Genomic DNA, 16726 nt, shown 5'->3' on the forward strand with positions numbered 1-16726 from the left:
CAGAAACTGTGACTTGAAATGACAAATATGTGTAATTAAAATTGGTTTTATAGAGTGCCCATTTACAATATATCTTGTAATAAAATGTTTGGTTTTGGGAAAGAAGAAACACGAATTACAGCTATATGGTATGTGAATTTGAAGAAGAAAGCTTAACAACAGGGTCAGACTTTGGCTGATATTTAGTGTAAGGCTCCTAAATACACCCCGACACTAAATATAAATCATCTCACTTAAAATGCAACTTTAAATGCTTTTAAACCAAGGGCAAGCACCATGTCAGAACTCACTCAGCAGACTTTTTAAGGTTCCTATGCTGTCTGTGAGGAGCGCTCATGGCGAAGCTCCCACACAGAGCCCCACTGAGGCTCTGTCACCTGTGGAAAGAAGAAGCCTCACAGACAGGGTGGGCACCCTCTCAGGTTTGGTGGCAAGTGGCTGTAAAGACCCCATTATTTTTGGAGTGAGGGTTAAATCCTTCTTCCCCCTGCTCTCCACAGAGGGTGGAGAAGGGTTAAAGTCATCTCCCAGCTCAGGGCTCGAGACAGGCAGATGTGACAGAGGCAGGCCTGTAGACCGCATGCAGCAGGGTGGGTGCCTGCCTCACCTTCAGGCTCCCTCCGGCCTCTCCTGCCTCTCCACCCCATGGCCATTCGAGTATTTTGCAACTCCTGCTTCTGTGAGCCCCGTAAGTCCTCTCCACGGTTTATCTTCACCAGCTGTGGCCATGTCATCTGTGAGCTCTGCCTCCAAAAAGGTAATGGCTGCCACAGGCCTGGCCTTCTGCTCCAGGCAGGCAGTGCTGGTGCACACACATTTACCTTCCCTATAAGCATTGCCCACTCACTGTGGAAAAAAAACAAAGGTCTTTCATTTTGTTGACCTCCTGTAATTGGTAAACCTTTACAATTGTTGCCACTGATTAACTTTAATTTGCAAAAGCAGCCTGTGAAGGCCTCCATATGAATATGGCTGGACTTTGAGAACAAGCCTTAGGCACCTAAACAAAAACTGAGCCCAGGTGCTTATGATCCATGCCTGCAGTAGAAAAACAAAACAAAATAAATAATAATAATAATAATGACAAAATAAAATAAGAATCTCCTCTGTCTTATTTTGGTAAGGGCATGCTTCTTCATTAGTGAGAGAACAGTTTGTAAAGCAAAGGACTGGTACTTCCAGGATAGATTTTGCGACTAGTCTAAGGACAGTTTAAACCTGAATATTATCAGTGAAATGCTACATAAATTTCAGAAGAGTCAGGGGAATTGTAGGTGATGGTTTGAAGCTCTTATGTCTTACACTCATTTTCTGAGACGTATTCTGGGAATCCTGTGATGTTCTCCCATGAGGATCTCTGGAAAAGTTACAAGGGAATAGAGAAGCTCCTTTTTTCAAAAGAAAAAAACAGCAGACAAACATTAATGTTTTTTCTCTTTGAGGTCTTAATAGATGCCTTACTTTTAGTAAGTGTAGCAGAAAATGTGATACATTTTTGTTTCATAATTAAAAACAAGTCTTTGCCTAGAAGATTCTGCATTGTTGCTGTAGAGGAGAGAGGATATAAATATAACACTGGCTGATAGAACATGCATCATGGGTTCTCTTTCTATTGTTATTATAATTTAGCAAAAAAAAGTCTCTGAGATACTATTTATTTTTCGTGAACTCAATAGTAATGATAATGAAATGTTATCCTCTTTAGAGATGCTTAAGGACATTGATCTTTAGAACTCTTAGACAGAGAGCATCTAATAAAATTATCAGATTTATTGCAGTCATATGCATTTACTAGAGGTAGTTGCTAATACATTTGCAAATAATCAAAGAGACATTTAAAAAGTAATAAAGTTTTAGAAAGGGATTTAAAAGGTGATTAATTTTTTCACAGAAAAGAACATGGAGAAATTACTAATTCTTTGAAGTTAAGGTTTCATATATTTTATCTAGAGAGCAAGACTAAACCTGAAACTGAACAGTCATATATCTGGTTGGTTCTAATTCATTGGTGCACTTATGCATGCACTTAATTAAACCAGGCAAGTAGTCCTGTTTAAATCAAAGGGACTAAAAGTCACCTGCATTCAGTGACACTAATGATATTCATAAAATCATTTACATGAATACTTATTTGCAGGATTAAGACCTGATGACATTCACATGCAATTGTGTGTACAGTGTTGCAGACTCGAAGTCTTTATTCTTGTTTATTTGAATTTCTTATATAGCCTTCACATTCCTTCTGAAAGTTCAAAATACAAGTTTAGGCAACAAATTATATTAAAATTGTATACAATATCTATTCCATTTGATGTATATTTTAAGTGTGTCTTTACCTTACAGGCAAAAAAGATGAATGTTTGATCTGCAGAACTCCTTGTCGTACAGTATTCCTTTCAAAAGAGGTAAATGGAGCTTTAGAACTATTATATCACATTAATCCTTGGTTTGTTTAACAGCTAAATTATTTGCATTACAAAATACTCCCTTCTGTTTGCCAACTGTGACATGAATAACTATTGATGGTAGCTTGGTAGCCTTGAATTCTTTTGCACTATACTGCTTTTAGTTTTACAGATATTCAAAGAAAAGTTTATGTAGACTTTTTAGGTGCCCTGATTCTATCACGCTGTAAATCAGGCATTTTCAAGAAATGTGACTGGCTACTTTGTAACATCAGTGATCTTTCAAAACATGGAAAATACTTGCACATCAAAGAAAGTGGGCTGTAATGAATTAATCTGTGTCATGGACTCAAGAAAATTTGCATCTGGCCCATCAGTGTTTTTGAGTGTATTGGTCTTTTTCTCCTCATTTTGTCATAAGCTTTTTTTCCTCATGACCCTGTGATTATTAAATGATATGGACTATTGATGAGAGTTATTCATTAGGCAATGAATAGCTTTTAGTTTTCTTTCCTAAGCAATCATTAGAAATGTTTAATTTTCCCGTTTCTCCCATGGAACCAGAAGATGTTTCTCCAAGAACCATCTTCTACTTAGCTGATTTCATAAAGGGGCTTTGAAAATATTTATATTTTCCTAGAGTGACACCTGGCAGAGAGATGAGACTGCCTGGGAAGTGTAGAAGAAAACACTCAAGGCATTCAATACAGTTAAAACAGCAGTCATATAAAGCTATAAGGCAATAATGCATGTGAACTAGAGGAAAATTTGGGACTAACCAAAAAGAGTTGACCTTAGAGAAAAGCATGATTTCTCTATATGTGTTTAAAATTGATCTGACACATAAAAACTGAAACCTGAAGAGGACAATGCTACCAAAACATAAACCACTGCAGCAAGAGTCAAATGCCAATATGATTAAAAAGAACAATGAACACCACAATCAAATAAACCAGAGAAGAAACTCAGAGGATCTCTAAAGGAGGTGTTTTAATAAACCTTCTTTATCAGCTTACTAAGATGAAAGTTTTATTATCAATTTCAGTCACAGAATAATTTAGGTTGTTAGAGGACTCTGGAGGTCATCTTGTCCAGACCCTTTCTCTAAACAAAGCTAAATTCTGTGTTAGATCTGTGTTAAATTGCAGCATTTCAACTTGATAATGTAATTTAAATATACTGAAGGAATTTAAAAAATGCAGTGGTTGTGATACTAACAGCAAGATTAGATGTTTCATTAGAACCTGCCATTGCTCCGGAGGACAGAAAGGAGGCAAATTACCATATTCTGTAAAAGAAGACATTAATGATGATTACTTAGTCTTGATTAAGAACAGATAAAATGATTGGAATGTTAATTAAAGATGCATAGAAAAAAAGTCTTATGGCTCTGTAATTTAGGAACCTGAGTGGAAATATACCTGGAAACCTTTCTATGCTTGATTCTATGGCATTCCCAATGAGTAGGAAGTCCTGTAAATGTGTTAACACTCCTCATTAAATTGTATATTGATGTAATCAACATCCATACATTAAATATTTTTATCTTTACATCAGTGCATGCCAGTCGCATTTTGCTTTCCTCCTATGGTACCCTCTTGCTCTTTCCCATAACATAAAATCTCACTGTTCATTATTTCAGAATATCTTGCCAACATCTGCTACTACTCGATGCAACAAGTAAAATGTTTTCTACAGACCTTCATTTAAAAGAGTTCATAAAACAGCAACAAGGCTTATTTTTATTTCTTTCAGGATCAAACAGAGGCTCAAACTAAAGTTGTCGCTTTGCTAGAACTCCAAATAAATTTCTAGAGCCGTCCCCTCTAAAGACTTCAAATATATTTTCACTGATACTTCGTCTTGATAGTTTATTATTTACTCTTATGCCTTAGATAGGTTAGACTATACTATTGATCTACCAGCTTTTTTCTTTCTCTGTCTGTTCACTTGTTGAATGCTTTGGCTAATGTCAAACAAATTCAAAGTGCAGAAGATCATAGAATCAATCACAGAATCACAAGTTTGAAAAGGACCTACAAGATCATCTAGTCCAATTGTCATCCCATTACCGTAGCTACAGCAAACCACTAAACCATATTTTGTATCTATACAAATACCTTTTATTTCCCCCCATCTGTTCTTTGAAAATTGGTAGCTGGGGAAAGCAAGGAACATCAGTTTAGTTCCCCTGTTGAGAGAAATGCAAGTTCATCTTATCAGTAAGCAGAAGTGCATTTGGCAGCCACATGCACAGTGTAACTGTAACTGCAGAGTAACAGTGTGCGCATGCCGGCTCTGCTCATCTGGATTGCGATACAGGACATGGCTGTAGCAGATATCAGAACATGGAGAACAAAAGATAAAAATCTGCAGCAATTTGAGGTTTTTGCTCCCAGTTTAAAAGTAGATGTTTTATTTATTTATTTAGCCTAGATTTTTCGCTTTGAAAAGCTATTTGCAGTTACGCTAGAAATCACACAAGGTTCTCAGGTGAAGGAACTAGAACTGTGATTGTTGCCACTAGGTAATATTTTAACATAGTACTATGTTAAACTTTATCACTGGTTAGTGTAATTGTTTTGGGGATATATTTTGTTCGTACTTTCTTATGTCCTCTGGAAGTTTTTTCTGCCTTTGTTACAATAAGTATGTGAGCAATGCAGATAGACAAAAGCACAGAGCCTTCTAGATATTTAATATAGACAGTAGATAAAAGTGGGCTTGTTTTCAGTTTCTGTATTATTCTACTCATGATCTGTCCATTTTTTATTTATCTGCAATCTACATTATTCAGTTCAAGGAACACTTCATAAAATGCTTTGCATAATAGATCTTGCAAGAAAAGTGTACTAACCTTGCTATACTTTATTTTCTTTCTAGACAAGTCCTGAAATTCAGTCACTGTTCATGGGAATAGACACACTGTGCAAGAAATATTCAAAAGAAATAACACAGGTGAATCACCCTTAAAACTTTGTAATTGTATAAAATAATTAGAAACTTTTACTGCTCTTTTTGAAAGCAGGAAAAATACATGAATGAATGCCTTGTGTTGTTTGACTGTTACTCTCCTTGTTTCTTTAATTTCACAGTTTTAAAGTTCTTAAGAAAGCATAAATTGTTTATCATGTCCTTTGCTTATGTTTTCAAACTCTCTTTGCAGACCACTAGTTCTGATTATTTCAATGATGTAAAATCACTTTCAATGCCATGAAATGAAAAATTAAATCTTCCAGAATCTTCAACAGGCCCAGATAATGTACATTAATTTTAGTAATATGCAGTTACACAGTAAAAACCTAGGCTGGCAACAGATTTGAACTGAATGTTGCCTTGTTTTATAACTTTTTTCTTTAGCAGAGTAAGCTTCTTTAGAAAACATCCCTGATCTCAAAAGCTAGATTTATTAAAATAAGAACAATATAATTACTAAAAAGTGCTAAAAGAACCCCATACTCTGGTCTGACTGGACCCCTTCCTTCAGTCTCAGTTTCTGCTCCATGAACTTCTATTACTTTTTAGGTTAAGCAAATATATTTTAGCTCCCACTGCCTTCTCATCTTCTCCATCTCTTTGAGGCTTCTCCTATTTGTCTCTTAAGGAACATTTCATTGGCAGCTTCAGCCACTCTAGGTTATACTGTAAAAGTCATGCATACTCCCTGCACTGACCTGCAACTTCCATTGTTTGTTTTGTGCCAGTACACGTTTGATCTTGTAGTGAGCTTACTGATCCAGTAGAAAATTAATAAAGGGAAGATTAATGAAGGGAAAAATCAACTGTTCTCTTCATCTTAGAGATCTCCTACTTAACAACAGAGATTATAGATTTGCTGTACTTCACAAACTTTTCCAAAATTGAGCTTGATCTTTTTCCATAGCAATTCTCTTCCTGAAATGTATGGTTGACACAAGGCAAAAAAGAAGCCTTCCTCTGTCATGTCAGGCACACCGTATAGAATGACAAGTAGTTGTTCTGTAAACTTAACAAATCCAGAGGTCTGTATTATCAGTCACATCTGAATGCAAACTTCTGTAATGTGCCAAAGAAAGGAAATGAGGGGGTGTGATCTTGAAAGTTTATGGTGTTAATTTGGTAGTTTGAGATAACTTTATAGGAAATAAATGGCCATGTAAAATCTGGAAAACATCAAGAATTGGTCAGAATTTCCACTGTCATCAAAGGACATAATATAAACTTGTTCTGTGTTCAAGCAAAACCTTTTATAACCTAGTAATTAATCACAAGAGCAGGTACTTAGGAAAGCATGTGGGAACAAGGCTCCTATGTAGTGATTTGTCTTCAGAACAGGCTCCTACTGTCAAGCAGCTTATGGCACAAGGATTTCTCACAGTAGGGATAGTGCCATCGATTTCAAAAGTTTTTCTTCTTGTAATCATCAAGTAGTTTTCTGCACACTTTGCATCTATCACATAATAGAAGGTCTGCAAGTTGTACATAATGTGATGACTATTTCCTTTTTTTGCACATTTTGTCTTGCTATCTGATTTCTTGCTATCATTAGATTTCTTGCATTCTGTGGAAGAGGAAAAGCAACAGCTCCCCTGTACTCTGTGATATTCATTAGTTTTAGACTGCTAGCATACCCTTTCTTCAGCTATCTCTTTTCCAGCAATGAAGACTCATAATCTATTCAGTCATTCTTTGTATTGCTGCTATTAAATGCCTCTAATTTATCTGAATTGTTTCCAGAGCTACTATATCCTTTCTGAGAGGTTAAGAAGACTTAGGATACAGTATCATCACACAAGTTGACCCTGAAATAATGCTGCTGCCTATTGTTTTTTAACCAAAAATTTGGAGAATGCTCTGAGGTGACCTGATAGCAGCTTTTCAATATCTAAAGAAGAGCTGCAGGAAAGAAGGGGACAGACTATTTAGCAGGGTCACTTGTGATAGAACAAGGGGAAATTTTTTCAATCTTAAAGAAGGTTAGATTTATGTAAAAGGTCTTTTACAGTGAAGGTGATGAGGCATCAGAACAGCTTGCCCAGACATATGGATGCCAGGTCCCTGGAGACTTTTAAGGGTCAGGGGCCCTTGTCAGGCCCTGGACAATTTGATCTGGCAGTGGATATCCCTGCTTGTTTGTTGCAGAAGAATTGGACTAGGTGGCCTTTAAAACTCCCTTCCAGCTCTAAAGATTCTGTGATTCTATGATCTGACTTTTTTACTTGCCTACTTATTAGCTTTTAAGAGTTAGGATTTCAATATGAGGAACTCTGATTGTTCCCTTTTAAATGTTTCTTTCATCAGTTCTTCAGGAGACACTTCTCATCTTTTGATAAGTATCCAATGGAAACCTCCTAGGCTCTTGCATTGTGAATCAAAGTAACAATTTCAGTTACATACTCCACTAGGGGTTTATCTTTGAGTATTTCTTCTTGGCTGTCTCTCACCATGCATATTTTCTGCAAATTTACTTACTGTTAATACATCAGAAGAAAGATTTATTAGTGAGATTCTGCCTATTGTAATTTGTTCAGCAAATCCTTGTCCTGCTTAGATTGCATCTCTTTATTTTTAATTGTCATGGTTTATGATCCTCATCTGGACACAGCATGAAGTGCTTACCTGATAGCATGGCTAACAATTATTTTTTAATTAACAAGATAGTTCTACAAGGCAAGTTATAGTTGCCAGTAAGACACATTACTTTTAATGTTACCATTACTTTTATGTATTTGCTTAGCACTAATGAATAAGAAACAAGACAGGTAAACTGCCTTCCCAATTCCTCTACCTTATTATTGAACAGTGTAAAAGTACAAATTCAGCAAAGTAAATCTGCCAGTTCTAGGGTAGGTTGTACTAAATTAATCTTTCTAAGAATTTCTATATCTGAATAACATTTTGGACATGGCATATTTTTTTGGAAGGAGGTTTAAACAATTATATGAGGGATATGTTAAATTCTTATTAAAATAGAGAAAAATATGCATTCTTGGGTGAGGTGACATAAATATAATTAGTTGAAGCTTGATATGACTGTCTCAAATTTTACTTTTAGATATCAGAATTTCAAGAAAAAAATCGTAAGCATTTGCTAGCATACCAGAGAGAAAAGGTAAATCTAATTGTGATTTTCTTATTTTTGTTGGTTATATTTATCTGCCTTATTATTCTGCTTACATTTTAGAAAATATATTCACTATTTATTGGAATAATTAGCATTTCTGTCTCAGTCTCCTTCATGTCTCATCGTCTCCTTTCAGTCCTTACTGGTAGGCCAACACTTCCTTTGTAAGTTCCCGAGGTGTGAAATGACAGAAAAACTCAGTTACATCACACAAGTGCACTTTCCTGCCACCTTCCTCTGCCATTCCTCCTTCTTTGTTTCTAGTACATCACCCTTGTCACATGCAACCAACAGCTCTCATGATCTAGATACAAGCTTCTTTGTTGCCCTTCGTGTTTCAGAGATACCAGAGTGCAGGTGTGTTATATGTGCTGTGGGCAATTGGTGTTAATATTCCTGGAAGTCTAACACTCATATTCTTCTGGAACCCAGAAATACTGAAAACCAAAAGGCTGTTTAACTTCTTCAAAGCATTTTGGTTTTAAAATGATAAGTTTTAGAGAGAGGCAGGTATATTGTTCTTGATATCTTTACTGGTCACTCTCTTAATCAAAACTAGCTTCAATTAGGGAAAACAAATAAGAAGTAGTAAAATCCTGCTCCTACATCCAGATTTTGTCTTTAATATGTTTTGTTAAGTTTCACATCTGTTAAAACATGTAATACCTCCCACAAACAGTGTGATCTTGTAAAGATAAAGGAGGAAATGTTTTAAAGGAATTTAAAACTTATTGTAAGAAGCATGATAAGTTACAAGAGAAGTTATAATTTATCTTCAAATGAAAATATAAATAGTGTGAAGTAGTGGAGAATTAAAGTCACACAGGAAATTGAGGATAAAATACATACGCAACATTGAGGCTATTGAACAAATTTCAATGTGCTCCATAAAAATAATATATGATTATGTAATGAAAAACTCTAAAGATACACATAATAGGGAGCTGACATAATGTTCTTTGAACACTACTGGCTGATAACATTCTTCAATGGAGAATTTTTTGTCATATTGATAACACAATCAGAAATACTCTTCACATAAACTTACTACATATAGATACATCCAATAACTGAAAACATTTTGAATCAGGAATGAAAATAATTATGGACTTGGTGTTTTGGAAATACTGTAATTGGTATCTTCCTCTTGTAATCCCATATTAACTGCTCTATTACTTTAGTATAATTAAATTTTAGAATCATGGAATCATAGAATCATCTAGTTTGGAGAACACCCATGCCTGAGCAACTGCATATCCTTCTTGTAATGAGAAGCCAAATACTGAACAGCATATTCAAAGTGCATACTCAACAGTGGCTCAAATAAAGAGTCTAACCTCAGTGTTTCTGAAGCCATCCGCGCTTGGCCAGCTTAGCACACTGCTGATTCGTGTTCAACTGCCTACCAACATTCCCAGGTCCTTTTTCTCCAGGCAACTATTCTTCCCCTAGCCGTTACTGCTGCATGGGGCTGTAATTGAACACAGCCCATCTATGCAGCCTATCCAGTTCCTTCTACAAAGCTTTCCTACCTTCAAGCAGATCAAAACTCCTACCCTAATCTGTTAGAATCCCCACACTTAAAGGGTGTACTCAATCCCCTCATGTACCTGGCCAAGCCATGAGCAGCCAGATTCTCTAGGAGAATAACCTAAGACAGTGCAAGCAGATTATCTTGTCAGAGAACGAGATCAGGTTATTCAGACATACCTGCCTTTTTTTCAAACTCATTCTGGCTTCTTCTGATCACTCCCATGTGCCCTCTGATAGCACACAAGGTGATCCGCTTCACCAAGTACCATGAGACTGAGGTCAGACTAACAAGCCTGTAATTCTCCGGATTCTCCTTCCTGCCCTTCTTGTAGATTGGAATAATATTTGTTAACCTCCACTCAACAGGGGCCTCCTTGGTTACCTGGAAGGGCTGTTAAATTTTTGAAAGTTCCTTAGTGAGTATATATCAGATATGGGAAAGAGAATAGTAGGAGAAAACTGTTTTAGATGACTGTCTTAGTGTTCATTTATCCAGAATTATATTTCTTAAGAAATGATAATCAAACTAAGTCTGTAGGTGCTAAAAAGTGGTTTATTTTTTTAAGACTGCCTGGGTAACTGTGTCCATGTAACAGCTACAGACTTGCCCCATTGTATCTAACAGTAAATCTGGAATGGCAGTGGTAATTCAGGATTAAAACCAAAAACACAACCTTTCAACAGTTTGGAATGCTAGCAGTATAAAAATGAAACTGTATATCATACAAAGACAGCTTGCTTAAATTTTTATGTCACAGAGAGTAAAGCTGGAAGAATCTCTGAGGAAAGCAAGACAACAACTACATCAGATACAATGGTAAGAGGTTTAATGCAGAAAAAGGAAATGGTCATTTGTAATCAGATTATGGTAGGTAATGTTATATTTCATGTTATAGAAATGGAGGAGCAGTAGTTTTTGCAAAATGAATGGAAAGTGATTTCTGTCATCAGATTTTTTTTATTTTTTTTTTTTTTATTTTTTTTTCCCCCATATTATTCAGGCCCATAAGGAAGAAATTGTTTTATTTTTTAATTCAAATCAGTGGTTACACTAAAAATCTTCAAAAACTTCTGAAAAATACTTTGACGGGCTTGGTCTTCTTTTTAGTCCTTTGTGTATATTTAAAATATTCTACTCCCTATGGATTCCTCTTCTTCAAAGGAATCCTTCTCCATCTTGTCATGTTTATGATTATCAGTGAATAAGGATCCTGAATTTGCCTTGATAAGACAGTTCATGAATACAGCAATTTAATAGCAAAACACTGTTTATCTTTATTACTTTAACCTTTGTGTTCATTTTTCATTTTTAGTATAGATTTCCTTTTGACTCTGACATACAAATAATAGCGTGTTATGCATTCTTACAGTCCTTGGTGTAATATAACTGAAAGAAAAGCACCATAAAGGAAGCTAGGTTGATTACCATAGTTTGTATATTTTTATCCAGTGCCTCCTTATACTTCTCTGCATATCACGTAACTAGCACCGTGGTTATAACAACTACAGAGTTCTTAAATGAATTTTGGATTCTCACAGAACTCTATCAAGACAGTGTGACCTAGGGGATCTCCTCATATGCCCAGCAGACATGTTCTTCCTTTGTGCAATTATTGGCAAAAGTATCAGTTTTACATAGCTGCCAACGTTTCCCTTGAAATTTGGATTTTTTAAAGTTGGGTAAATGTATACATGGAAATGAAGTTTTTTTGGCACAATTGCAGTTCATAATTTGTTATATTTTAATACGTTGTTTGATGAAATTGCCATGTTACTCCATACAATCTCACCCCATTAAAGATCATAAATTTATACTACTGAGCATGCAGTGACTCATGTAGATGTTATATAGAAAAGATGAACTTAATAGCTGCTCAAATGTACTAGATATTTTGCTTTCTGGTAAATAGTGTCATGCGAAAACCAGCTATTAATGTATAAAGTACTTTGATACTGACCAGCTAGAAATATGAGATAATCAAATAAATCCTTCAGTTTATATCTGTGTTTCTTTTCCACTTTTAGTATGAAACCTCCTCAGCAAGCTACTCAACTGCCATTTGCCAGTACAAGCAGAAATCCACTTTCCAGTAAGAAGCACTGGCTTAAAATATTAACTGTGAAATGTGTTTCAGTGGGCATAGCAATATTCTAATGTTAAATTTCTTAAATTCTTTAATAACTTTAGTGCCTTCAAGAAGACCGAATGGATTTTCTTCTTATTCTCTTCAACATAGTAATCCTTCCACTTCTGAAATGTAGGTGCAAATCCTTAATTTTAAAATCTAAACAATGACAATGTTGTCATATGTTATACCCAAAACAATGTCTTTTTGAGTGAGTTTAAAATGAGTATCTTTTCTAATTTATTTTGTGTTTGTTTCTGCAAACTGAGTTAGTACAAAGGAACTGAGGATATCTATCCTAGAGTACATAACAGCTAGTTTTATAGATTGCCTTTGTACTCACTAGATGGCATGATGCACCTTATACTAGAGATGCTCTGTACAGACAGATTGATTGGTGAGCAATGAGAATTCCGCCTTTCAACTGTAGGGGAATATATAAATGACTCGTACAGACAGCTATATTTACATTGTAGTTATTTAGATAGAATGAACTCCAGCAAGGCATTCAGTGCCTATTAAATGTTAAATAAATTGAACATACATTTCACTCAAGCTAAAAGATATCTTTATTTATGACTTATTCATTAAAAAAAAAATAAAATAAATCAAAATGTCCTTGTAGTGTAGACAAGTGAAAAATAAGTGTGATATGAAACAAATTTATTGGTAAATGTCTAAACCAACCTCAGTATCAGCTGATAGTGAGCTTTGGAACAGTTCCAGCACACTCATATATATAACGTGTTACATTTTTTGTTTTTGTGTTATTAGTCAAATTTTACATGATTTTAGTCATTATAAAGAATGTGCTATTTTAAATTGCAATATCATACTTCTTTTGACATTTATTGTAAGAATGGAGTCAATGGAGGTTGATCCTGTACCTTCACCGGTGAGGAAAGTAAGTTTCTGTATATGTGTCTATGTATTTATAAATACACATCTTCTTCGATTTCTTCAACCATGTTAATACTATAAAGGAAAGATCACAACTCCTCCAACTTCCTTTCTCCTCAGCACCCCATCCTGCCTCCAGTTCAGACCAATTTGTACTCATTTTAGCTAAGGTTAACGTTTAGTAGAAGTCAGAACTTCCCCAAAACAGAATCAAAAAGAAATAAGCATCAACACTATTTTTCTAGAATTCTGTTCTCCACATATCACAGAATCATAGAATAGCTGAGGTTGGAGTGGGCCTCTAGAATTTGTCTTCTTCAAACTCCTGCTCAAGCAGGGCCACCTAGAGCCAGCTGTCCCAAGCAGTGACCAGACAGCTTTTAAATTATTGTTAACTTTGCCTGTTTAAAAACTGTAACTTAGTTCTGAGATTTTGCATTTTAGTGCCATGAAAAAGCCTGGGAGTGGAGAGTGGCAGATATCTTCAGGTTTATAGTCCTCAAAACAGTAACACTCTTGCTTAAAATACACTCATAATGAATGTACTTATTATGCTGTAATTAATAATATATTTTTCTTTTAGCCTGAGACAATGACTGGTCCAGCAAGATTATCAGTTATAACTCCACCACAAGATGGACGTATGGGTATGTAAACAGAAAGTTGTTAATGGAAAAAATTGTATCACTTTAAGGGAATTAGAAAATTAAAATTGATGCATTAGCAATTCACTGTCAAAACGTGAATTATGTTGAGGTGTAAAGAATTTACCATATCAGCTTGTATTCAGCAGATGGGAAATGGTTAAAAATGATGAATGAAGTAGTTTTCCCAGTACTATTTTTAGGGCTATTATTATATTAGGGTCATTCTTGAATAAACTGATCATGAGTTTGTCCCAAACAATGCATTTAAGGCATTAATCATGTTTTCCAAAGTGATATCCTACTTAAAGAGGATAATTCACATTGGCTCTGTTTTACAAAATATAATTCTTACAGGTAGTGTATCCTACAGAAGTTCTCAGTCATCTGGAATAACATCAAGTCAAAGTACAGTAGCATCTACAAGGTAATAAAAAAATCTTCTGAAGATGTTACAGTCTCTTCTGAGACAGTGAAATTTGACTCTTGCCTAGACTTTATAAATCCGTACATTGAAAGGCTATTTTCTACATCTTACTGTTTAAGCTAGCTGCCACCTATGCAAAAGATTATTTTATTTGAAGATTGCATTTTGAAATTACTTTCTTCAAAAGCGTGCAGAGATAATCAGAGTTCCTCTCCCCATGGACATCTGAAGTCATGATGCTTTTATACAAAGTGTAGTTAATTTCAGCTAAGGCAGTGGAACAAGCACTCTGCTTTATAACTCTTCTGAAAGTCAAGAATGTGAATGTGGTATCTAGACAACAGTTATTCTCTGATTAAACCAAACATCTTCATTGGGTGCATCATGGGTCTTCCAACATTTTTCATCTAAGTAGCGAAAATATCTCTATTTTTAGAACTATCAGAATCAATAGAAGAGATCCAAAATGGTTACAGAAGAAGATAGTCTTGTAGTCTACAATCATCAATCTCAATGTGCCTCCTTAGCATAAATTTTAAATATATGCAAAATAGAATATTTCTTTTCCATCTCAGGTTCTTGGATCAGACAGTTTGTTTTCTTCTACTTCTTACAATGCATAAATATTAAATATATCTAAAAAGCTGATGAAGAATCTGTAGACAAATACAAGAATACACTGTATATTCTATTAAAATACAAGTAATATGAATTAAAAAGGTTTTGAAGTCTCTTGTTTTATGAAAACAAACTCAAATTGTATCCATTAATAATTTTCATTAATAGATCCACACCTATAGGACTGCCACATAATGGATGTTCACTTAGATCACCATCTGGATCACAAAGCAGTAGGAGAGGATCATGGTCTGCTACTGATTTCAGAACTCCTCCATTGTATCAATTTACATTACCATCACCAAGGTCGTCTGTAACAAGACCTCCGATCACCATCTCTGGAATTCTGCAAAGACAACATTTAGGCAAGTATATCTAAGAAAATAACAACAGGTAGCACTTTTTCCTGAAAAATAAATAAATAAAATAAAATAAAATAAAATAATAATAATAAAAATAAAAAATCAGCACAATATAAGCTTGTGAATGACTTATTTAACGCAGAAGATTAATTAATAAATTATGCAACATAAAAATTATATTTGAAAATTGAAAGTAGTCTACCTGTAATGTGTGAAAAATGTTGATATTTATGATCCATAGTCTTCAGTGCAACAAAGCATCTTGCTTTACCCAGAATAATATTTAAAGAGGTTGAAGTTTGGTCATTTCCACATTGTTTTCTAGTAAAATAACAATTCTAAACAATTTGGCAAATCTAATCATGTTGCTAGAGAGATAAATATTTTATGTAAATAAAAGGAGCATACTTAGGTTCATAAAATACTGGAAAAATTCTCCTTGAAATGTATCTTATAGTTTATGATTTTGATCATTTTTACTTTCCTTCTTCCCCAAATGATTTACATGAATCAAGTTTTCTTTAGACTTACTAAAATATTTCTGTTTGTATTCTAATTCTAGGAACAACCAGTTTTGGAGGACAAACAGCAGAAAGATAAGGGAAAGTCAGTGATTTATGTTGTTCAATAAGCATTTTGAAAAGCCTTGCACTGTTGTTGGGTATCAAAGTGTTTGTAATTTCTATAAAATGTCAAAGTAGCATAAAACAACTATTATTCAGCGTGAATAATGTATGTAAAGCATTGCTGAACTTGCTATTTAACATCTGTAGTAACTTCAAGCAGGATCACAAAAGATTCTGGCTTTTTAAAGGTATGTTGGCTTAAAATATATTGTAAGAACTGTAAAAATAAATTACCTTTATTAACGAAGTGCTAAGACAAAAATGCTTTTATATTGAATGAGCTCTTCTTGTTATAAATGCAGTGAACTGCAGCAGAAGTCTGTTTTTAAATAGTTGTGCCTCTACAGATGAACCCCAGTCCAAAAAATATTTTAATGTTACACATTAAATCAAACAGACATTTGATTCCAAAATCCAAATTTGGATTCTTATTCATTAGATCACCTTTTATTTGCACTGCTGTAAGGGGTATGATTGGAGGCATATTACAGTCTAGTAGGCGCTTCTGAACTTTTAATCAAGGAGTGTCTACAAAACATTCCAAGAAGCTTACCATTTGATTTAGGTAGCAATGCTGTCTTCTCAAAAATGCAATGAAATGGAGGAACTGGTTTGAAGAGATGTATCATGCCAGAGACTACCTTTCCTCTCACAGAATAGTGAATGAATGCTCTGACTGGAAGGTCCCAGACTACCAGCTCTTCCATTGAAATTCCCACCATTACCGTGTGTGTCTGGATAAATTTTACTGTGGCTGAATAACCAAAACCACTCCTTTTGTTTTGTTTTTGGCCCTATTTAAAAAATAGGAAAACTAAAGGATATCTTTGAGACTAAGTCTGCCAAGTGAATGATACAACTTCTTTTGGGTTAAAATATTTTGCTTGACCTAAAAGAAAGTTTAAAATAGTAAAGAGAGGACAAAGTTGATTTTCATTTTTGCTCCTGGACCAGGAGCTTCTTCACCAATTTTCAGATTTAC

At 34.8% G+C, this 16726-nt stretch overlaps 1 protein-coding gene across 1 annotated transcript; it reads left to right on the plus strand.

Annotated features, from left to right (window-relative positions):
• The first annotated feature begins 49 nt into the window (after nt 1-49).
• Nucleotides 50-15991, plus strand: RNF212 (ring finger protein 212). Its single transcript, XM_015862916.2, has 12 exons — nt 50-757; nt 2344-2405; nt 5289-5363; nt 8440-8496; nt 10800-10858; nt 12067-12131; nt 12230-12299; nt 13026-13071; nt 13651-13714; nt 14069-14138; nt 14925-15121; nt 15681-15991. The coding sequence occupies exons 1-12, from the start codon at nt 646-648 to the stop codon at nt 15716-15718; spliced, it is 915 nt and encodes a 304-aa protein (XP_015718402.1). The 5' UTR covers nt 50-645; the 3' UTR covers nt 15719-15991.
• Nucleotides 15992-16726: the final 735 nt, after the last annotated feature.

The sequence above is a fragment of the Coturnix japonica genome, chromosome 4 (genome assembly GCF_001577835.2).
Source record: "Coturnix japonica isolate 7356 chromosome 4, Coturnix japonica 2.1, whole genome shotgun sequence".
Classification (NCBI taxonomy): domain Eukaryota; kingdom Metazoa; phylum Chordata; class Aves; order Galliformes; family Phasianidae; genus Coturnix; species Coturnix japonica.

What these genes read in the sequence shown, in the direction of transcription:
- RNF212 (XM_015862916.2), top strand. Translation starts at nt 646, where the DNA reads ATGGCCATTCGAGTATTTTGCAACTCCTGCTTCTGTGAGCCCCGTAAG. An exon ending in CAACTACATCAGATACAATG is followed by an intron (nt 10,859 to 12,066) that starts GTAAGAGGTTTA and finishes TTCCACTTTTAG; the next exon opens with TATGAAACCTCCTCAGCAAG. An exon ending in TCTGCAAAGACAACATTTAG is followed by an intron (nt 15,122 to 15,680) that starts GCAAGTATATCT and finishes TTCTAATTCTAG; the next exon opens with GAACAACCAGTTTTGGAGGA.